This window comes from Nomascus leucogenys, chromosome 1a, assembly GCF_006542625.1.
Source record: "Nomascus leucogenys isolate Asia chromosome 1a, Asia_NLE_v1, whole genome shotgun sequence".
Taxonomy (NCBI): Eukaryota; Metazoa; Chordata; class Mammalia; order Primates; family Hylobatidae; genus Nomascus; species Nomascus leucogenys.
This window is the reverse complement of record NC_044381.1, coordinates 47,670,618-47,694,827: the sequence shown is the minus strand read 5'-3', so window position 1 is coordinate 47,694,827 and position 24,210 is coordinate 47,670,618. Positions and strand designations below refer to the sequence as shown.

The following is a 24,210-nucleotide window of genomic DNA, read 5'->3' as shown; positions in this document are numbered from 1 at the left end:
AACTAGGCAAGAGACGATGGAATACAACTCAGCAGTCAAAGAAGTGAATGACTTGTATCACAATGACATGGACGAATCGCAAATAACTATGCTGAGTGAGAGAAGGCAGGCAAAAAATGATACAGATGGTCTGATTCCATCTATATGCATGCACCCAATTGTTATTATTTTTTAAATTATACTTTAAATTCTAGGGTACATGTGCACAACGTGCAGGTTTGTTACATATGTATACATGTGCCATGTTGGTGTGCTGCACCCATTAACTTGTCATTTACAATAGGTAATTTCTCTTAATGCCATCCCTCCCCCTCCCCCCCTGCCCCCACCCCACAACAGGCCCCAGATGTTCCCTGCCCTGTGCCCAAGTGTTATCCTTGTTCAATTTCCACCTATGAGTGAGAACATGTGGTGTTTGCGCAGAATGATGGTTTCCAGCTTCATCTATGTCCCTACAAAGGACATAAACTCATCCTTTTTATGGCTGCATAGTATTCCATGGTGTATATGTGCACATTTTCTTAATCCAGTCTATCATTGATGGACATCTGGGTTGATTCCAAGTCTTTGCTATTGTGAATAGTGCTGCAATAAACATACGTGTGCATGTGTCTTTACAATAGCATGATTTATAATCCTTTCGGTATATACCCAGTAATGGGATGGCTGGGTCAAATGGTATTTCTAGTTCTAGATCCTTGAGGAATCGCCATACTGTCTTCCACAATGGTTGAATAGCTTACACTCCCACCAACAGTGTAAAAGCGTTCCTATTTCTCCACATCCTCTCCAGCATGTGTTGTTTCCTGACTTTTTAATGATTGTCATTCTAAACTGCTGTGAGATGGTATCTCATTGTGGTTTTGATTTGCATTTCTCTGATGACCAGTGATGATGAGCATTTTTTCATGTGTCTGTTGGCTGCATAAATATCTTCTGAGACATGCTTGTTCATATCCTTCGCCCACTTTTTGATGGGGTTGATTTTTTTCTTCTAAATTTAAGTTCTTTGTAGATTCTGGATATTAGCCCTGTGTCAGATAGGTAGATTCAAAAATCTTCTCCCATTCTGTAGGTTGCCTGTTCACTCTGATGGTAGTTTCTTTTGCTGTGCAGGAGCTCTTTAGTTTAATTAGATCCCATTTGCCTATTCTGGCTTCTGCTGCTGTTGCTTTTGGTATTTTAGACATGAAGTCTTTGCCCATGCCTATGTCCTGAATGGTATTGCCTAAGTTTTCTTCTAGGGTTTTTATGGTTTTAGGTCTAACATTTAAGTCTGTAATCCATCTTGAATTAATTTTTGTATAAGGTGTAAGGAAGGGATCCAGTTTCAGCTTTCTACATGTGGCTAGCCAGTTTTCCCAGCACCATTTATTAAATAGGGAATCCTTTCCCCATTGCTTGTTTTTGTCAGGTTTGTCAAAGATCAGATGGTTGTAGATGTGTGGTATTATTTCTGTGGGCTCTGTTCTGTTCCATTGGTCTATATCTCTGTTTTGGTACCAGTACCATGCTGTTTTGGTTACTGTAGCCTTGTAGTATGGTTTGAGGTCAGGTAGCATGACGCCTCCAGCTTTGTTCTTTTGGCTTAGGATTGTCTTGGCAATATGGGCTCTTTTTTGGTTCCATATGAACTTTAAAGTAGTTTTTTCCAATTCTGCGAAGAAAGTCATTAGTAGCTTGATGGGGATGGCATTGAATCTACAAATTACCTTGGGCAGTATGGCCATTTTCACGGTATTGATTCTTCCTATCCATGAGCATGGAATGTTCTTCCATTTGTTTGTGTCCTCTTTTATTTCATTGAGCAGTGGTTTGTAGTTGTCCTTGAAGAGGTCCTTCACATCCCTTGTAAGTTGGATTCCTAGGTATTTTATTCCCTTTGAAGCAGTTGTGAATGGGAGTTCACTCATGATTTGGCTGTTTGTCTGTTTTTGGTGTATAGGAATGCTTGTGATTTTTGCACGTTGATTTTGTATCCTGAGACTTTGCTGAAGTTGCTTCTCAGCTTAAGGAGATTTTGAGCTGAGACAATGGGGTTTTCTAAACATACAATCATGTCATGTGCAAAGAGGGACAATTTGACTTCCTCTTTTCCTAATTGAATACCCTTTCTTTCTCTTGCCTGACTGCCCTGGACAGAACTTCCAACACTGTGTTGAATAGGAGTGGTGAGAGAGGGCATCCCTGTCTTGTGCCAGTTTTCAAAGGGAATGCCTCCAGTTTTTGCTTATTCAGTATGATAATGGCTGTGGGTTTGTCATAAATAGCTCTTATTATTTTGAGATACGTCCCATCAATACCTAGTTTTATTGAGAGTTTTTAGCATGAAGGGCTGTTGAATTTTGTTAAAGGCCTTTTCTGCATCTATTGAGATAATCATGTGGTTTTTGTCATTGGTTCTGTTTATGTGATGGATTACGTTTACTGATTTGTGTATGTTGAACCAGCCTTGCATCCCAGGGATGAAGCCAACTTGGTTGTGTTGGATAAGCTTTTTGATGTGCTGGATTTGGTTTGCCAGTATTTTATTGAGGATTTTTGCATCGATGTTCATCAGGGATATGGGTCTAAAATTCTCTTTTTTGTGTGTGTCTCTGCCAGGCTTTGGTATCAGGGTGATGCTGGCCTCACAAAATGAGTTAGGGAGGATTCCCTCTTTTTCTATTGATTAGAATAGTTTCAGAAGGAATGGTACCAGCTCCTCTTTGTACCTCTGGTAGAATTCGGCTGTGAATCTGTCTGGTCCTGGACATTTTTTGGTTGGTAGGCTATTAATTATTGCCTCAATTTCAGAGCCTGTTATTGGTCTATTCAGAGATTCAACTTCTTCCCGGTTTAGTCTTGCGAGGGCATTTGTGTCCAGGAATTTATCCATTTCTTCTAGATTTTCTAGTTTATTTGCGTAGAGGTGTTTCTAGTATTCTCTGATGGTAGTTTGTATTTCTGTGGGATCAGTGGTGATATCCCCTTTATTATTTTTTATTACATGTATTTGATTCTTCTCTCTTTTCTTCTTTATTAGTCTTGCTAGCGGTCTATCAATTTTGTTGATCTTTTCAAAAAACCAGCTCCTGGATTCATTGATTTTTGGAAGGGTTTCTTGTGTCTCTGTCTCCTTCAGTTCTGCTCTGATCTTAGTTATTTCTTGCCTTCTGCTAGCTTTTGAATGTGTTTGCTCTTGCTTCTCTAGTTCTTTTAATTGTGATGTTAGGGTGTCAATTTTAGATCTTTCCTGCTTTCTCTTGTGGGCATTTAGTGCTATAAATTTCCCTCTACACACTGCCTTAAACGTGGCCCAGAGATTCTGGTATGTTGTGTCTTTGTTCTCAATGATTTCAAAGAACATCTTTATTTTTGCCTTCATTTAGTTATGTACCCAGTAGTCATTCAGGAGCAGGTTGTTCAGTTTCCATGTAGTTGTGCAGTTTTGAGTGAGTTTCTTAATCCTGAGTTCTAATTTGATTGCACTGTGGTCTGAGAGACAGTTTGTTATAATTTCTGTCCTTTTACATTTGCTGAGGAGTGCTTTACTTCCAACTATGTGGTCAATTTTGGAATAAGTGTGATGTGGTGCTGAGAAGAATGTATATTCTGTTGATTTGGGGTGGAGAGTTCTGTAGATGTCTATTAGGTCGGCTTGGTGCAGAGCTGAGTTCAAGTCCTGGATATCCTTGTTAACTTTCTGTCTCGTTGATCTGTCTACTGTTGACAGTGGGGTGTTAAAGTCTCCCATTATTATTGTGTGGAAGACTAAGTCTCTTTGTAGGTCTCTAAGGATTTGCTTTAAGAATCTGGGGCATGCACCCAATTATTAAAAATGCAAACTAGTCTACATGGCAGACCAGAGGCTGCCTGAGGGAAGTGGATCACCACGGCGCACAAGCAAGCTTTTGGGGGTGATGAATATGCTCCCTGTGTTGACTCTGGTGGAGTTACTTGACATGTATGCTCTATCAAAACCGCTGTCAAACTGAACCTTTATGTGAGACCCCCCCACTCCCACCCCCGAAGCCAGGCAGCCTCTTCAACTTTATGTAACCCTACGTTTCCCCCAAACACATTTCACAAAGTGACCCCTTTTCACATAAGACTTTTTAATATTCTTAGAACCTGACTTAGAACTAGAATTCGAAACCAGCACTGACCAAAAGAATTATAATGCAAGTCGTATAGGGAATTTTTAACTTCCCAGTAACCACATTTTTAGAGTAAAAATTATTCAACCCAACAGATGATTTAGCCCAGCAGCATGGATCACAGCGGAAGAAGGAGCCCCCGACAAAGGACAGCACCCCATTTCCTGCTCTGTGGCTGCTTCAGAAGGACTCAAAGGAAGACCAATCCCCAGCTGCCAAGCTGAGTCAGAGCAGCAAAGAGGGGGAATTAAATTGGGCTGGACAGTTTTTCTAAGTTTCCTGCAATCTAAATTCAGCATGACCAAATTAACAGGTCACATGTATACCATATGTATATATAACAGAGCATGTACCTATCATAAGTACTATCTCTTAACACATTCATGAGTGACACTCTTAACTCTTCTGTACCTAACAGCTTGCAATGTATTTGGCAATCTTTTTTTTTAAAGGAAAAGCCTCTTAAGGAGATAGACTTAGGCAAAAAGAATAAAGATTGCTCAATGACTCATGACACTATCCGCCATGAGATTATAATGGAGACCCACCTGGGCCTAGAGAAGAATGAGAGAAAGGCAGTTTCCTCCTAAAAGGCCAGTGCCTGGCGTGGAGGAGTGAGCGGAACTTACCTTGCAGCACTCGGATGAGCCTCTCACCTGTGGTGATGTTATTCACCAAAACCGCCTGCAAGGAAGATAAACTCGCATGAAACACCCAAACCAACACCTCAGTCTGACAGCCAGATGTGATGCAAACCAAGGATGGGGCCACTGTCCCCAACCCAGTGCTGCTGTCAGGGAAGGAGCTCGCGCTCAGCGCTCAGGCTGGACCTCCCATGTCTGCTGCTGAAAAGGAACAGGCCGACCTAGAGATCCGCTCACCACCAGCGCCTCCGCCCGACCTAGAGATCCGCTCACCACCATCGCCTCTGGACCCAAGCAAAAGCCAACGGGTCCAGACCCCACTCCAGTCCAGGAAACGTTGCTCCTCCAGGAAAGGGCCAGCCAGGCCCTCCTTCCTCCTCTGCCTGACACAGCAGAGGCTCTGGGCACCCAGAGGGCTAATCAGCAACCTCACACCGCACCACACCACACAGCACTCCACACCAAACCATACCACACACACCAAGACCATACCACACACACCACTCCACACCCATAACTCACACCACACCACCACCATATGACAACTCCACACCACACACACTCCACCCACACCACACACCACTCCACACCACACCACTCCACACCACACACACCACCACACACTCCACACCACTCCACACCAGACTTCACACCAAACCACACACCATACCCACCACTCCACACCACACACACCACACCATATGACTCCACACCACACCACAACACCAGACCACACCACACACCACTCCACACTCACACCACTCCACACCAAACCACAGCAGGCCACACACCACACGACACCGCACCACAACTCCACACCACACACCACTCCACACCACACTCACCAAACCACACCACACACACCATTCCATACCAAACCACATCACACCACACCACTCCATACCACACACATCACATACCACACCACACACTGCTCCACACAACAGCACGCCATTCCACACCAAACCACACCATTCCACACGACACGCCATGGCACACCACACACCACTTCACACCAAACCACACACACACCACTCCACACACACACATCACACACCACACACTCCACACACACACCACACACACCACTCCACCACACCACACCACACCACACACCATCACACCACTCCACACACACCACATCACACACACCACTCCACACACCACTCCACACCACACACACCACACACACTCCACACACACCACACACACCACTCCACACCACACACACACTCCACACCACACACACATCACACACCCACACCACCACACACTGCTCCACACACCATCACATCACACCACTCCCACACCAAACCACACCACACACCACACACACCACGGCACACAACACACACCACGGCACACCACACCACATAGCACACTCCACACCAAACCACACCACACCATATACCACACCACACCACACACCATACACTTCACACCAAACCACACACACCACTCCACACACACACATCACACACCACACCACACACACCACTCCACACACACACATCACACACACCACACCACACATCACTCCACAAAACACCACACACCACACCATGCCACACCACTCCACACACGGCACACACCATTCCACACCATGCTACACCACACCACACACTACCACACCACACACCACTCCACACCAAAACACACACCATACCACACTCCACACTCCACACCACACACACCACATACCACAGCACATCACAGACCGCTCTACTCCACACACACCACACACTACTCCACACACCACACCAAACCATACACATCACATACCACTCCACACAACACCATACACCACACATCATACACCAAACCACACCACACACACCATTCCATACCAAACCACACCACACCACACCACTCTACACCACACCAGCTCACACTGCACAACTCCGCACCACTCCACTCCACTCCACACCAGCCCAGGTCTCCCTCCCTCAGAGCTCAATCTCCAAATTCCAGGCTGGCTAAAAAAGAAAAGGGAATGCAGTGGCCCCTCCACTAACAAGACCTCTCGATGCACTTGAACTTCTGGCCTCCTTCTCCTGTCCACAGAGTCTATAGGCTTAGACCATGCTGGGAAAGTCAACAGTACAGGAGGACAGAAAGCCACACAGAATCCAGATAACAACAACAAAGTGAAAAGTAGGAAGAATGAGTTGGTCAAGCTCAATGTAACAATTGGCCAATATGCCCTGAAAAGTCACTTTATGCCAGGAGCTCTTCTAAGCACTCCACATCTACTTGCTCATTTACTTTTTTTTTTTTTTTTTTGAGACAGAGTTTTGCTCTGTTGCCCAGGCTGGGGTGCAATGGCATGATCTCCGGCTCACTGCAACCTCCACCTCCCGGGTTCAAGCAGTTCTCCTGCCTCAGCCTCACAAGTAGCTGGGAGTAGAGATGGGGTTTCACTGTGTTGGCCAGGCTGGTCTCAAACTTCTGACCTCAAGTGATTCGGCCGCCTTGGCCTCCCAAAGTGCTGGGATTACAGGTGTGAGCCACTGCGCCCAGCCTCATTTATTCTTCTTGACAGTTATGTGAGGTAGTAGTATATTATCACATTTTAAGAAAAGGGAAACGGAGGCACTGGCTGCTTAAATGGCTCACGGTCACCTGCCTACTAAGAGGCAAAGCCAAACTCCAGCTCCAACAAATGTGCTCCAGAGAGCAAGTTCTTCAAAGCTACTTGCCAAATTGCTACAAACCCAAGCAGGACACCAATGTAGTAGGCTGTACCTAATGCTAAAAACAAACAAAACCCTGAAAAAAGCAGGGAACAGAATATTAAATATCAGAGTGCACTGCACAGGTAAACGCCATCTCATAGACAAACACATACAGCACGTATGTGTGCTGGGCTACAATGCAAACATTTCTTACTGTGTCATCATCCACAAAGTTTACAAATAATCCACTACTTGACGTGCTGCCCATAATGTGGAGACACATTTGTGTCCCATTCCTGCTTAGTGGTGGACGATGGCAAGCACAGTGCCTCTTCCTCCTCTGGGACCTTTCTATGCAACCATCCTGTTTTCTCAGGCCTGGACAGAAACAAGGCTTAGGCAAACAACAGCCTTTTGGAGTAAGGTGTTTATGAACACAGGGATGCATGCCCATAAATGAAATCGCATCAAACAAACCTGGTATTTGGGAGCTCTGGGATATGGAACATTTCCTGGGGCAACAGGAGAGAAGTTATGGTGATAATACCTGTAAAAGTCATCCCTCAGGGAAAGATAATCCGAAGGGGTGTGTATAGGTATGCTATACATCAGGGATTTTTCGGGGAGAGAGACTGGAAATTAAAGGAGGATCCACACAGTAGGAATCAGATTTATGCAGCACCTGCTACTCTTGGAAAAAGCTTGCTCTGCGTGAAAAGCGAGAAGATTACCATATGATCCCACAACCCCACTTGTGGGTATGAACCCAGAAGCATTTAAAGCAGGATCCCCAAGAGATATCTGCACTCTCATGTTCGCTGCAGCATCACTCACAATTACCAAGAGGCAAATGCAACCCAAGGGGTCACAGATGAATGAATGGATAAGCAAAATGTGGCATACACATACAATGAAATATTATGCCACCTTTACAAAGAAGGAAATACGGACACATACTACAACATGGATAAATGCAGACAACATTACACTAAGTGAAAATATAAGCCAATCACAGAAGGACAAATGCTGTAGGATTCCATTCATATGAAGTACCTAAAGTCATCAAAATCACAGAAATGAAATAGAAAGGTGGCTGTCCAGGGATAGGAGAGGGGGGAGAGAAATTGGTGTTTAGTGAGTATCGAGGCCCAGGGTTGCAGAATTAATTTCTAGAGATCTGTTGCACAACAACGTGAATATCCTTCACATCACTTATCTGTACACTGAAATTTCCACCTTGCATCGGTATGAAAACCATGTTTCCTCTGGAAATCAGAGTGAAAACTGAACAGTAAAAAAAAACAAAAACAAACAAAAAGCACTTAAATAATTATACAGTGTTTACCCCCAGAGTTGATCTCCTGGGTAAATAATGTCTTTCACATCTCCTGGGTAAATAATTTCTATGAAAATTATGGCAATCTGATGAGTCCTTTTCCATCCATTCCCCTTAGCTCCCCTCCGACCCAAATCACATTAGTGCCTGCAACTATCTGAGGGTTCAGATACTGCTGCAATTTGAAGTATCTAAAGATACTTCTGTCTCCATGTGACTTTATTCTTCCAAAAAAAATGTATTTTTGTTATCTTCCCCTATCTACTTACTTATGCATGGAAAAATACAGCCTCCACTTAGGAAAATAAAAAAAGGATCATAAAATGCCATCAAGATCTTTTATATATAATTTTATATTTATAGAAATTTTGTTGAATCATTTTCAGGGAAACTATAAAAATGCTTCTTAGCTTCTTTCAGGGTTCAACATATTATAAAGAAGAAAAAACCCTGAGTTCAACAAAATGATTTTTATTTTTTATTTAAAAAAATTTTTTTTTTTTTTTTTTGAGAAGAAGTCTCACTCTGTCGCCCAGGCTGGAATGCAGTGGCGTGATCTTGGCTCAAAGCAACCTCCACCTCCTGGGTTCAAGCGATTCCCCTGCCTCAGCCCCCTGAGTAGCTGGGACTACAGGTGCCTGCCACCAAGCCTGGCTAATTTTTTGTATTTTAGTAGAGACGGGGTTTCACCATGTTGGCCAGGATGGTCTCGATCTCCTGACCTCGTGATCTGCTTGCCTTGGCCTCTCAAAGTGCTGGGATTACAGGCATGAGCCACTGCACCCAGCCAAAAAAAATTTTTTAAGAGACAGTCTCACGCTGTTGCCCAGGCTGCAGTGCAGTGGCGCTATCATAGCTCACTGTAGCCCCCAGCTCCTGTCCTCAAGTGATCCTCCTGCCTCAGCCTCCTGCAGCACTGGGATTACAGGACTGAGCCATGGTGCCGGGCCATAATTCAACAAAATTGTTCTTAAATGAATTATATATTCTACTCTAAACAGCCAGGTTGTTTTTCACATTTTGGTGCAGAGGGACTTTAGGGGTAGCTGTACTTCCTGGTGTTCAGAAGCTGTCCTCTAAAAACACAGTCATACACAAGGAGGCAGTAAGTGCCACCAGAAATTAACTGGAAACGAAACCTCAAAGAATCTGGGTGAATTACCCATGTACAAATTTATTATGACCATTCCATTCTGGGAAACAAGGATATTTTGATCAAACTTTTTCTGTATTAGATTCCTAGAAAAATAAGCTCAATATTTCATAAGTTTTCAAAGCAACAAATCCACAATAAAGTATCACATTATGAAAGCTCAATAAGATGTAGTGACTAATTTTAAAAATACTAATATTTGAAACACTCACTTGGAAGCACGATGCTGATCACATTGTAGAAAGTAGAAGGTGACTTTTTTTATTTATTTATTTTTTTGAGTGAAACAGGAGTGCTTTATGGTCTGAGAGGAGTGTTTGGGAGGAGTGCCTCCCGGCTCCCACCTGTAGGCTCACCTGAGCGGGGGTGCAGCTGAGGCCACTGTGGGAAACACAACCCCTACTCCCAGGAGAGGCCTCACATGCTGCCTTCGGTCTCTTGCCAGCCTTGCCTAGCGTGGGGCCTGGGCCGCCCTTTAGGGTGGGTCTGCACACCCGTGTTCAGGGCTCCCGGCCGGAAGCAGAGCCATAGGCATGCTGCGGCCCTGGGTGAGCGTGGAGGGCAAGCAGGTGCCGGGGCAGTGCGCACCCCACAGCCAAGCGGCCCCTGCCCAGCCTCTGTAAACAGACCCTCACGGGTCCCTCCTGGGCCTCAGTCACATCCCTGAGAAACACTGGAGACTGGCAGCTCTACCCTGAGAGGGCCAGGGTGTCCACCAAGCCTGGCTGAAGCCAGCTGTCCCCTCCAGAAGGTGCCTTTAAACTACTGTATTTCTTTGGCTCATTAAAATAACCAACCTGCTTTGAGGGCGTGAGTCCACTTTAACTTTCAGCCTTAAAAAGGACCCTTATCTAATCCAAGTCAACCCTCTGCAATCAGATGCCTGGAAAACTTCTTTGTACTGAAATTCCTGTTACTGCTTCAGAGTTACTCCTGTTACTGCCTTAGAATGAAAAAGTTAATCTTGGTAACCTAGGAACGACATAAGAATGAAGGGAAGAATATCAAGTATTCATTGGAATCTTTCTACCTCTTAGCAATTTCAAAATGGTGCTATCCAAAACAGTGCTATTCAATAGAAATAAAGTGTCAGTTGTACACGGAAATTAAAAATTTTCTAATAGCCACATTCAATTAAGTAAAAAGAAACAGGTTGGGCAAAAGATTTGAATAGACATCTCCCTAAAGTAGACATAAATGGCCAATATGTACATCAAAGATGCTCAACTTCATTAGTCACTAGTGAAATGCAAATCAAAATGAGAAGATACCACTTCACATCTATCAATATGGCTATAATTTTTAAAAAGGTGCCGAGCACGGTGGATCGGAAGGTGCCGAGCACGGAAGGCCAAGGCAGGTGGATCACTTGAGGTCAGAACTGGCCAACACGGCAAAACTCTGTCTCTACTAAAAATACAAAAATTAGCCAGGCATGGTGGTGTGCGCCTATTGTCCCAGCTACTTGGGAGGGTGAGGCAGGGGAATCATCTGAACGTAGGAGGCGGAGGTTGCAGTGAGCTGAGACCATGCCACTGCACTCCAGACTGGGCAACAGAGCAAGACTCTGTCTCAAAAAAAAAAAAAAAAAAAAAGCCAGGGAGAGGTGGCTCACGCCTGTAATCCCAGCACTTTGGAAGTCCGAGGCGGGCGGATCACCTGAGGTCAGGAGTTCAAGACCAGCCCGGCCAACATGGCAAAACCCCATCTCTACTAAAAATACAAAAATTAGCTGGGTGTGGTGGCAGATGCCTGTAATCCCAGCTACTCGGGAGGCTGAGGTAGGGAGAATCACTTGAACCCAGGAGGCAGAAGTTGCAGTGAGCCGAGATTGAGCCATTGCATTCCAGCCTGGGCGATAGAGACTCTGTCTCAAAAAAATAAATAAATAAAAATAAAAATAAAAAAGGAAAATAACAAGTGTTGACAAGAATGTGGAAAAGCTGGAGAGAAATTAGAACCCCCCCATACACAGTGGCTAAGAATGTACAATGCAATCCCTGTGAAAGTCTGTCAGTTTCTCAAAAAGTTCAACACAGAGCTACCATATGACCCAACAATCCCACTTGTAGGTGTACACCCAAGAGAAAGAAGACATATCCCCACTCGAAAACCTGTCCACAAATGCTCACAGCAGAATTATTCATGAAGGCCAAAAAGTGGTAACAATCCAAATGTCCGTCAACAGGCAAACAGATAAAGCAAACATGGTATATCCACATAAGGGACTATCATTCAGCCATAGGAGAGAAGTATTACTGACACGTGCCACAACATGGATGAGGCTTGGAAACATTACACTAAGTGAAAGAAGCCAGATACAAAACAAAGGCCACATCCTGCATGATTCTATACTACATGATACGTCCAGAATAGGCAGATCTCTAGAGATGGAAAGCAGATTAGTGGTTGCCAGGGGCTAGGGGAAGAGGGAAATGGGGAGTGATTGCTTAATGGGTACACATTTCTTTCTGGGGTGATAAAAATGTTCTGGCTGGGGGTGGTGGCTCACGCCTGTAATCCCAACACTTTGGGAGGCCGAGGTGGGTGGATCACTTGAGGTCAGGAGTTTGAGACCAGCCTAGGCAACATACTGAAACCCTGTCTCTACTAAAAATACAAAAATTAGCTGGGCATGGTGTCACCTGTAATCCCTGTAATCCCAGCTACTCAGGAGGCTGAGGCAGGAGAATCGCTTGAACCCAGGAGGTGGAGGTTGCAGTGAGCCAACATGGTGACACTGCACTCCAGCCCGGGTGACAGAGTGTGACTCTATCTCAAAAAAACAAAAAAAAAACAAAAAAAAAAAACAAGTTTTGGAATTAGTGTTTATAGTTGCATGGCATTGTGAACATACCCAAACCACTGAGATGTATGATACATTAAAAAATGGCTAAAATAATGAATTGTATGTTATGTGAATTTTATCCCAACTTTAAAAATAAGAAACAGGTGAAATTAATATTTTATTTACCCTAATGTATCCCGATTATCATTGCAAGATGTATTCCACATAAAAATTATTGAGAAATTTGGCATTTTCACACTCAATCTTTACACTCCAGCATATCTTACACTTGTAGCACATCTCAGCTGCGACATGCTAAGTGCTCAACAGCCACCTGCAGCTAGGGACAGCAAGTTCCAGAGGAATAAGAAGGTGGGGGGAAAGAGGGGGACAGAGAAGGGGAGGGAGAGAGGGAAAGCGGGGAGAGGGAAGGAGAGAGAGGCAGAGACTGGCAAACGAGTCATTTATGGCATCCTGCTAAGATTACACACTCACACACTCATTCACACACACAAACAACAAGACAAGCAGTGACTCCCAAATGCTTCATGCCTACAGCCACCACTAAGCCAAATGGTGGGTCGCTGGATGCATGTTCCCATAGGGACAAGGGCACAAAGTGATGAGGAAACTAGTCCAGTCCACAAGCCCCTAAAGATGACATGATTATGTTTTGTGGGTTAAGAAGTTACACAACACACAGGCCGGGTGCAGCAGCTCACGCCTGTAATCCCAGCACTTTGGGGGGCCGAGGCGGGCGGATCACCTGAGGTCAGGAGTTCAAGACTAGCCTCAACATGGAGAAGCCCCATCTCTGCTAAAAATACAAAATTAGCCGGGTGTGGTGGTGCATGCCTGTAATCCCAGCTACTCAGGAGGCTGAGGCAGGAGAATTGCTTGAACCTGGGAAGCAGAGGTTGTGGTGAGCCGAGATTGTGCCATTGCACTCCAGCCTGGGCAACAAGAGTGAAAACTCTGTCTCAAAAAAAAAAAAAAAAAAGAAGTTACACAACACAGAAATGTTGTGGCTGACACTGAATACTTGACATGAGGAATTCCTGGACGTTTTGGTATGATCATGGTATTGTGGCTATGAGAGAGAGACAATCCCACCTTTTTGGGATGTGTGCTGAAATATTCATAGTTAAAACGGCATGAGTTATAATTGCTGAAGCTTGGCACTGGATGTGTGAGGACTCACTGGGTCACTCTGTCTACCTTTTCGTGTTTACGGTTTTCCACAATCAGCCTACACACACAGATAGGCACACATAAAATTGCCACATTGATAATTAAATCTGCCAAGTACATTTTTTTAAAAATCTTAACTTCCAGGCTGGTTTTAGAGGAAAAGAAAGGTGAATTAGAAGATGCTGAGATAAACCTGTTGTCTGGAGAAATTTGAGGTAGGTTCAAGAACTTTTAGAAGGGCAGGTCTTTGCTGCACTATTTCTCATTTGTAATTTCACTCCTAAAATTAAGCAATTTTCTTTTCATAGTATAGCTCCATCAACAATTATCAGCTATGACAAATGGCCTTTGAAGCTCACTAATGAGGATAAAGGGAGGAAAAAGAAAAGAGAAATGAGTAACAGAGAAAGACGGCAGCAGAGGGAAGACCGGGATGGGAGAGATTTTCTTGAAGACCCGAGACTGTGGCATCTGGTTTCGGGTCTGCTGCTAATTTGCTCCTTGACTTTGGACACTTCATTTAACTTCTCTGTGCCTCTGTTTCCCCAAATGGAACCTAAGCAGGGTGGCCTGCTGAGTTTTATTTAAAAGGGGCACCTTACAGGCACCTCAAGTGGGAACCCCAAAAATGTGGGCATGGGTCAGAGTGTGAATGAGTGTGTGTGAGTGTGAGTTGAACTGAGTGTGAGAATACCAACAGAAGGAGAGGAGTGGCTAAGTGTTTAGGGGACAGAGTCAAATGTCAGCGTAAATGGTAGGATCCTGGTCAGAGAGCAGCTGAGGAGGCTTCAGGGCAGGGGACACAGATGGGCAGAAGGGCGGGTCTGGACCTGCAGCTGTGGGAGAGTGTGCACAAGTCACCAAGTTTAAATGGAACGGCGTGGGGAGATTAAGTGTAACTCTCTACAAAGCTTCAGAAAACAGCATCTACCCAGGAAAACACCTAGTACACACAGACACCGTTGCTACACGCCCAGAATAGCTCCTGCCAACACATCCATGTGTTGTCACAGAGAGGGTAACATCCTCCCACCCCGTCCACCTTGCAGCTTGGTGGGTGTGGGAAATCACCTCCCTGGGAGGGCACAGGATGCTCCCAGGACCCGCCCTGGGGTCACCCGGGTGCCCAGCTTGGCAGAACAAGGTCCATGAGGTGTGGTGGCCATCACAGAGATAAGCACAGGGTTGATGGCGAGGGGGCCTGAACCCAAGACTGGCTCACACCCTCCCCCAGCAGCTCCTGCACAGGGCACACTGCAGGTGCTTTGGGGAGGGAGGAGAGAGGATGGGGAGGAGGGGAAGGGGAGGAAGAAGAGAGGAAAGGATGGTGAGGAGAGGGAGAGAAAGGAGGACAGAGGGAAGGGAGGACGGGGGAGGAGGGAGGAAGAGGAGGAGGGAGAATGGAGGGAGAGGAGGAGGGAAGAAAAGAGGACAGAGTAGGATGGAGGAAAGGGATGGAAGGAAGAGGAGAGAGACAGGGTCTGGAGGGGAGGAGGGCAAGACGAGGATGGAGGGAGGAAAAGGACAAAGGAAGGGAGAGGGGTGGAGGGACAGAAAGGAAGACGAAGGATGGAGGAAGGATGGAGGGAGGGGAGGCAGGAGGAAGGAAAGGAGGAGAAGCAAACAGGGGAGGCTGTCCTTGCCTCTGAGAACCTGCCACACTGCCTCCTTCGGTAGCAGCCCACCCCTGTGCCTCAAACCTACACGTGACTTGGGTCAAATAAAACTTCCAGGAGGACCCAAACCTGATGGACAGTGGGAACCCCAGAATGCACTTTGATGCTTCTCTAGCAGTGGACGAGCGCCTGTCTTCTTAGTCCCTGACCCTGGATCTTTCTGAAGATCTCCTCATAGCCTAGCTGCCAGGGAACCTGGCTGCCCCTGAAGCAGCTCACACTGGTCTGTCCCCTCCGCAGCACCACCCATGCTGCCCCCTTAGCTCTTCCTGCTGCTCTCACTCCCAAACACTTAAGGAGACAGCAGGGGAGGAGCTGCCGAACCAGAGGAGTACCCCCACACACTGCCAACAGGCTTGACCCAGGAGCAGGGGCTTAAAAAGCTCCAGCTCCATTTTTAGAGGAAGAAGAATGCCGGATGACAACATGGCACCAGCGATCTGCATATTCGTTCCCTGGCTGTTCTTTAACCAGCCAGGAAATGCCCTGCGCAAGGGCTGGAGGCCTGGGACCGCAGACTCCCAATCTCAATGGATACCCCAGCACTGAGCCACCTGAGGGCATTGGGGTTTCCGTTTTCAAACGGGAATCCCAGCAGCTTCCCTGCTCCCACCTGCGGAAGAGGAGACACTTTTGTACACTCTGACTTTCTGCAGACAGGTAAACAGGCATACACAGACATTTGGGGATGAAAGAGAAACTACAACTGAACCAAGTGTACAGGTTACAGGGTCACAGTCAAGGCATCTAACAGACCCCACTTGCTGTTTGCTCTTAAATATGAATGACTGCAGATCCCTGCCAGAGACGGTAAGTGAAAAAATAGCTACCTCCTATTTTCTTTATGTATTTCCCATCAAACGCCTGTCTTGGGTTGGGTTAAGAAGTACAGAAGGTAAACGGAGTCAATTCCAAGTCACTCAAGCAATTTTCTGGGTGAAGAGAGAACAAGACAAAAGCCAACCACAACAGCAAAACCCAAAGCCTCCATTACGCCTTCTATGGCAATCAAACATGCAAACGCTCTTTCTAGTGCGTATGAAGCCAAGGCCGAGAGCAAGGACACCTGCAGGATTTAGTTCTGTCCCATTAGGAGCAGAGATCAATGTACATGAAATCCATGCCTCGTCTGGTCAGCTGCTAACCATCGTGGGCAACCTCACATTGCACGACAATGCTTTCCATGTGGAACTTGTCCATGGCATGTTTAAAAATCAAACCACGTCCTGAGTCAAATAGGCATCTGAGTCTTCTCCTGAGGTCCAGGACATCCCATGACAGGCCCAGGCCCCTCCCTGGAGGTGGGAGGTGAGGACCCACCACTAGGACACCCACTGAAGCACAGTCTGCAGTGAAGGACATCTACCTGAATGCCATGTTTGCTGTTTCTCCTACAAATGTTTTTAAGTGTGGGAAGCAAATTACTTGAGTTTAATTATAAACCTGTCTTTGAAGGTTCAATCCAATTGACAAACTGGAGAACTTACAATCTAAAAAGACTAGAAGTCTTCTGAGACAAACACTTTTATTTTCAGGGCAGCAAATTTTCAATGGATTTTACTGACCTGCTTCCATTCTGCTCAATTCACACTTTCCCACACCTATCCCATCTGTCACGGGGCCTGTCGATCCCTCCTCTTGGCTGCCTCCCAAATCTGCTCACTTTGTAGAGATCATCCTACTCCTGCCCAGATTCAGTGCAACATCACTTTTTACTCCAAATATTTCAAGAGCTGCCTCACTGTGCTGCCTCCTCTCTGCCCTGCTCCCCACCCAGCCCTCTTCCCACATGGCCAGGGCCTGCCTTTGAAACCCCACATCTGACCACACTGCTCCATCACAGCTTAAACCCTATGACGGCTTCCCCGGTCTTGAACTCAGGTCCAAACTCCTTCAAACTCATGTCCAAACTCCTGCACCCCAACATCACACTCTGCTTGGGCCCAGCCACTAGCAGTTCCCTAGGCACCCTTCCAGGTTAGACACCATGGGGGACACTGCTCCTGATTCCCGTGGCCCTCGGGCCGCCTGCCTGGTGGGGGATGCAGCAGATCGGCTCCTCCACGTCAGTTCCACACACCTTTTGCTGTGCTTTCCTGGACCGCAAAGACTCGGAAGCTAAAATGCACTTTCCAGACTCATTTCCAGTGGGATTCTGACTCCAATCAGATGCACTTACTGGAGGCTAGAATGTGGAACAGAGTGAGGGTGTGGGAGATGCAGAACAGAGAAAGTGGGGTGCCCCTGGCTCTGAGCCTACGCTGCAGCAGAACCCTGCTGGTCCCACGCTCTAGGCTGAGCACAGGGGCAGGTCCTGAGATAGCGCCTCAGAGCCACCCCACCTCAATGCAGGCCCTTCCCACAGCTTACAGGTACCTATTTCCCTGTATTAAATCCTTCCTGCTTAAAACAGCTAGGTGGTTTCTCTGTCTACACTGACCCTAGTACACTCACTTCCTCATCTTTGTCCAGCACTCAATGGTAAATGCACAATGAACACAGCCTGCCCACCACTGGGCACAGGCCAGGGCCGAAGAGAACAAATACGGAACAGATTGACAGAATTGGACCCGGAAAATCAGTGAGAATAAAAACAGAAAAGCTGCTCTAGAACTCTGGATTCCTCAGTCATGGGGATTAAAGGTGATAAAAATCAAAGACACCACTTTAATCTGCACAAGACTGCTCTGGTTCCCCAAGAAAACTAACCCTCCAGAAGACAATCATCACATTCTCAGGTGCACAAGCAAAGCTGGCCCAGAGAGAAGACACTGCAACCCTCTGAGAATTGCATCTGGCCACAGGAGAATGCAGTCTGGTGGGGCCAGTGTGACGAGGAGACCCGGCAGCCCCACGCTGGCCACTCTCAGGTCCCGGGAGCCCTCCATGACCTCTCTGGCTCTCACTTTCTTCCCCTCTGTCTCAAGCGACAAGAATGATTGTCTCCTAAAAAAAACAAAAACAAAAACAAAGAAATTAACTGAGAAATTAAATATGTTCATGTTGGGCCGGGTGTGGTGGCACACATCTGTAATCCCAGCACTTTGGGAGGCAGAGGAGGGTAGATCACGAGGTCAGAAGTTCAAGACTAGCCTGGCAAACATGGTGAAACCCCATCTCTACTAAAAATACAAAAATTAGCCAGGCGTGGTGGTGCCTGCCTGTAATCCCAGCTACTCGGGAGGCTGAGACAGGAGAATCACATAAACCCGGGAGGCAGAGGTTGCAGTGAGCCAAGATTATGCCACTGTACTCCAGCCTGGGTGACACAGTGAGACTCTGTCTCCGAAAAATAAATAAATATGTTCATGAGACAAAAGCACTCTGAAACTCTAAAGTAGGACCAATGACCAGACTTGTTAATGTTAATTATTTCCTTCTGAAGAGGCAAAATCTTTCAGCAAAAGTCACTTACAAACAAATGCCATTGTACATGAGGGAAGTGACCGCATCCCAGGCTCAGAGGACACCCAAGAACGCACTTCATGAACCAGCTCTTTACAAGAGGAAAGCCTGGCCCAGACCCAAATTATTAATCAGCCTCTGTTAACAACATAAAAGAATGAATTAAACCACTCTGTGTGCTCCTTAGGAGAGAATGCACACCTTTACAAGTGAATCTCCATGGGCTTTTGCCAAAAACTAACTAAAACCCAAGTATCTGTTTCTATTTAGGCCCCTTAAAAACCTGTTTTATATGTACACATGTATGAATCTGTAAAAAAGAAAACAGTATTTCACTGGTGGTTGCTTGCTTGAAGATTATTTCTATGCACACAAATGTGGTAGTTTAAAAACATTACCACAAATTCATTGACACTAACTCCCAAAGGGGGAGTCCAATTCCCCTGAAATTCAGGGCAGCCTTAGTGACTTTCTTCTAATGAATGTAGAAGTGACCATGCTCATTTCCAAGGCAAGGTCAACAAAAGGGGCCGTGGGTTGAACAGTGTACGCCTAAAATTCATATCCATCTTGAACCCGTGAAGGAGCCTATGAATGACCTCATTTAGAAACAGGGTTGGCCGGGCGCAGTGGCTCACGCCTGTAATCCCAGCACTTTGGGAGGCCGAGGCAGGCGGATCACCTGAGGTCAGGAGTTCAAGACCAGCCTAGCCAACATGGTGAAACCCCATCTCTACTAAAAATACAAAAAAAATTAGCTGGGCATGGTGGTGGGTGCCTGTAGTCCCAACTACTTAGGAGGCTGAGGCAGGAGAATCACTTGAACCTGGGAGGCAGAGGTTGCAGCGAACCAAGATCACATCACTGGACTCCAGCCTGGGGCGACAGAGTGAGACTCCATCTCAAAAATAAATAAATAATTAATTTTCAAAAAAAAGAAACAAGGTCTACGCAGACGTACTTAAATTAAAATGAGGTCGCTAGGTGGGTCCTATCCTGTATGACTGGTGTTCTTACAAGAGGAGGAGAAAAGGCGAAAAGAAAGACTGAGGCAAGCAGGCCATGTGAGGTGGAAATTGCACAAAACTGCACCTACAAGCTGAGGAACACCAAAGGTGTCAGCAAACACTAGAAGCCAGAGAGGCGAGGTAGTGTCCTCCCATGGCCCTGCTGGCACCTGAATTTCAGGCTTCTAGCCCTCAAAACTGTAAAAGTATACATTTTTGTTGTTTTAAGCTATCTAGTCTGTATTAATTTGTACGCAGCCCTAGGACACAAATATAAAAGATGACACAGCTTCCTCTCGCTGGTCAGGTCTGCTGTGAGCGAGGATGCTAACTCTCAAAACCCAGCCCTTGCTGAAAAGAAGCCACACTGCCATGTGGAAAAGGGAGTGTAGGTGTCTTGGTCCTGGCCCCTGCCCAGGTCTCAGGTGACAGCTGCACTTAACTGCCAGGCCCCTGAGTAATGGACTCTCTGGATTATTCTAACCTCAGCCTTCAAGGCACCCCAGACATGGAGTGCAGAGTAGAGACAACCCATTCCCATTGAGCTTTTCCAAACTGCAGATGCAGGAGCAAAATACATGTTTGTCACGGGTTTAACTGACTATGTTTGGGGATAACCTGATATGCAGTAACAGATAACAAAAACAACACATGTATGTCTAAATTCACCAGGACCAAATGTATGTTTTGTGTTCAAAACATAGTTATACCAGTCCCAACTGGGTATCAGGGCAGTCTACAGAAGCTCCCTTCTGCAAACAGGTATGCAGAGTCCTCTTGTCTGGAATTATACCTCTCACTGTCTACTTACAAAGTGGTTGCCTCAACTAAGATAGTAAGGTACAATAAGCCAACAGTGTCTGGGTTTTCTTTTTTAACAATATGCAAAAGCCAGAAATGGCTAAACATTTTATCATTTAAAGAACCCCACTTATATTCTACAATTCTCATGGCATACCTACACTTATAAAGTATTGTAAGTATATTATTAAGTAGTAACTAATAAAAGCTTACATGTAATCTGTATTTTTTTTTAAAGAAAGGGAGTGGAGAGTTCTCAATAGCTAATTTCTGAGTGAGAACTACAGGTGAATTTTTCTTTTCTGTTTTCAAATTTGCCTATAACATTATTTTAATTAAGGAAAAGCCAACTTTTTTTGAAAGTTACTTAACGCAATCATTGCAAAAGAAGGCTTAATATCCTTTCTTATACACAGAAAAGGAAGTGTGCTGCTTCTATTAAGTTATATAAATTCTCATGAACTTGCACAACTGCACTGATGCAGTCAAACCATCTTCACCACACCTACTACTGCAACAGACAGGGAGGCAAAAAAGAAAGGAAACGGAAATGGCAGCTCAATCCCCAAGAACTGAGTCTCACTCATCTGAAGTATTTACTCTCGAATGAGCACAGTCTGCAGGATTTGGTTCAGATTAACGAGACATAATCTAATTAACCCATTAATACTCTGGCCAGTGGACAGATTCCTTCTGTGCGAGGTTCCTCCTCTCATCTAAGGGGCTGTGGGTGTGGGGTCGTTAAAATGGAACACACATGGCCACCTAGCCTTCCACATGGGCAGGGGGTTGGCTGAGGCCAGCAATGGCACCTGCCATTTTACATCTTTATCTCACAACACTCTTCCCAACTTAGGTGGGACCTGTCACACCTCCACATTCCTTTTCTAATCCTCTGATTACACTACTCTACATGCTGAAATGCCGCCCTTCTACCCTTCTCTAAATCCCATTTTAGTCTCCAAGGCTCAAAGCCAATCTTTTTTTTTCTTTTTTGAGACGGAGTCTCACTTTGTCACCCAGGCTGGAGTACAGTGGTGCGGTCCCGGCTCACTGCAACCTCCGCCTCTCAGGTTCAAGCGATTCTCCTGCCTCAGCCTCCAGAGTAGCTGGGATTTCAGGTGCCTGCCACCACACCCGGATAATTTTTTGTACTTTCGGTAGAGACGGGGTTTCACCATGTTGGCAAGGCTGGTCTTGATCTCCTGACCTCATGATCCGCCTGCCTCGGCCTCCCAAAGTGCTGGGATTACAGGCGTGAGCCACCGTGTCCCACCTAAAGCCAATCTTTTTAGAGAAAAAAAAAAAAAAAAAAAAAAAAAAAAAACTAACTACTTTAGCCAGTACCCATCTCTCCTTTCATGTAACTCCAGCTGCTGTTAAAAATCGATTATTCTCACTAGGCACAGTGGGTCACGCCTGTAATCCCAGTAATTTGGGAGGCCAAGGTGGGTGTATCACGAGATCAGGAGTTCAAGACCAGCCTGGCCAAGATGGTGAAACCCTGTCTCTACTAAAAACACAAAAATTAGCCGGGCGTGGTGGCACGTGCCTGTAATCCCAGCTACTTGGGAGGCTGAGGCAGATAACTGCTTGAACCCGGGAGGCAGAGGTTGCAGTGAGCCGAGATCATGACACTGCACTCCAGCCTGGGTGACAAGAGCGAGACTCCGCCTCAAAAAAAAAAAAAACCAAAAACTGATTATTCTCTAGATACGTGAGGGAATCTCATCTTCCTCCAAAACAGCATTCAAGCTGCTAAGGACACAGGGCCCCAGGCACATCCTAGACATCCAGTAAGTACTGGTACATGGACTGAGATTCTCATTCATTCATTCACCACAAACTCGAACTTTTACTAAGTAACAGTCTCAAAGCCATGAGATAAGCTAATTGATCAGGCACATAACTTAGATTGGAAGAAATAAGAAAAGAGTGAATATTACACACAGAAATGTAGGGCCAAAGGATCTAATCTGCAGGCCAGGAAGTTGTACAAAGTGAAATATAACAGCAGGAACAATGTTCTGTGGCAACAGCTAATAAAAATGAAAGGATGTACAACCATCCAGCTACTTAACGTCCAGGTGTATCTCTGTATCTTTCCAGACTCTTTTGACCATGACCCACAATGATAAATTTTATCTTGTGATTCAGTACAAACATTTACACACACACACACACACACACACACACACACACACACACACACACACGTATATTTAGAAACAGGGTCTCACTCTGTTACCTAGGCTGGAGTGCAGTGGTGCAATTATAGTTCATTGAACCTCAAACTCCTGGGCTCAAGTGATCCTCCCACGCCAGCTTCCCGAGTAGCTAGGACTACAGGCATGCAACAACCATTCCCAGTTACTTTTTAATTTTCTGTAGAGACAGGGTCTCAGTGTGTTGCCCAGGCTGGTCTTGAACTCCTGGCCTCAAGCAATCCTCCCACCTTAGCCTCCCAAAGCACCTATTTTTTTTTTTTTTTTTTAATATAAAATGCAACAATAGTGGTCAGGCATGGTAGCTCATGCCTGTAATCCCAGCACTTTGGGAGGTCAAGGCAGGTGGATCACTTCAGGCCAGGAGTTCGAGACCAGCCTGGCCAACACGGAGAAACCCCGTCTCTACTAAAAATACAAAAATTAGCCGGGTGTGGTGGTGCAGGTCTGTAATCCCAGCTACTCGGGAGGCTGTGAGAATCGCTGTGAGGTGGAGGTGGAGGTTGCAGTGAGCTGAGATCGTGCCATTGCACTCCAGCCTGGGCAACAGAGTGAGACTCTGTCTCAAAAGGAAAAAAAAAAAAGCAAAAATGGTTTCATAACACAATAGTTAATATATACAATAACACTCTAATATTTTTAGTTTTTTAAAATGCGGGTCATTATCCACTAAATTATTAAGCATAGCTCACTAAAAGGTCCTAAACTATAGTTGGCAAACACTGCAAGCTTGGAAAACCCCCAGGTGCTTGAAGAGCACTTTATGAGTATACTCACTGTCCCTTCTCTCAAGGAGTAAAAAACTAGAAACAACTTAAAGGCTCACCAATAAGGAGTGGGTAAATAAACTTGGGTATATTTATATAAAGAAAGAGGGTACAGCAGTTAGAAAGAATGAACTAAATCTATCAAATCAATAAAGACCTCAAAAACAATGGTGACTACAAAAAGCAAGTTATAAAATGATAGCATAACCAAACATATACATTAAAACCAGAGAAAAAATATACATGTTGTTTTTGAACGTGTATAGTAATAGTTCAGAAATATAAGCTACAAAGACAATCATTAACATTCACAACAGTGGTTGTACAGACAGGAGGGAAAGGAGAGAACAGACGGAGAAGGGGAACACAGAGAACCTTGACTGTATTTACGATGTTTTTTGCT

The 24,210-nt window shown here is 45.4% G+C and overlaps 2 protein-coding genes across 3 annotated transcripts in view; one reads left to right on the top strand and one right to left on the bottom strand.

The window, feature by feature from the left end:
- NAA35 (N(alpha)-acetyltransferase 35, NatC auxiliary subunit) overlaps positions 1–4,653 on the top strand; it is a 116,300-nt gene extending 111,647 nt beyond the window's left edge. The window contains exon 24 of the transcript XR_004029302.1: positions 4,235–4,653. The gene's annotated coding sequence lies outside the window, so the exon portion shown is untranslated. The remainder of the gene's footprint in view (positions 1–4,234) is intronic.
- GOLM1 (golgi membrane protein 1) overlaps positions 1–24,210 on the bottom strand; it is a 73,242-nt gene that overhangs the window by 21,525 nt on the left and 27,507 nt on the right. For both annotated transcript variants that reach the window (XM_004087027.3, XM_003267494.4), the window contains exon 4: positions 4,769–4,823. In XM_004087027.3, coding sequence (XP_004087075.2) covers positions 4,769–4,823 — 55 coding nt within the window. The remainder of the gene's footprint in view (positions 1–4,768; positions 4,824–24,210) is intronic.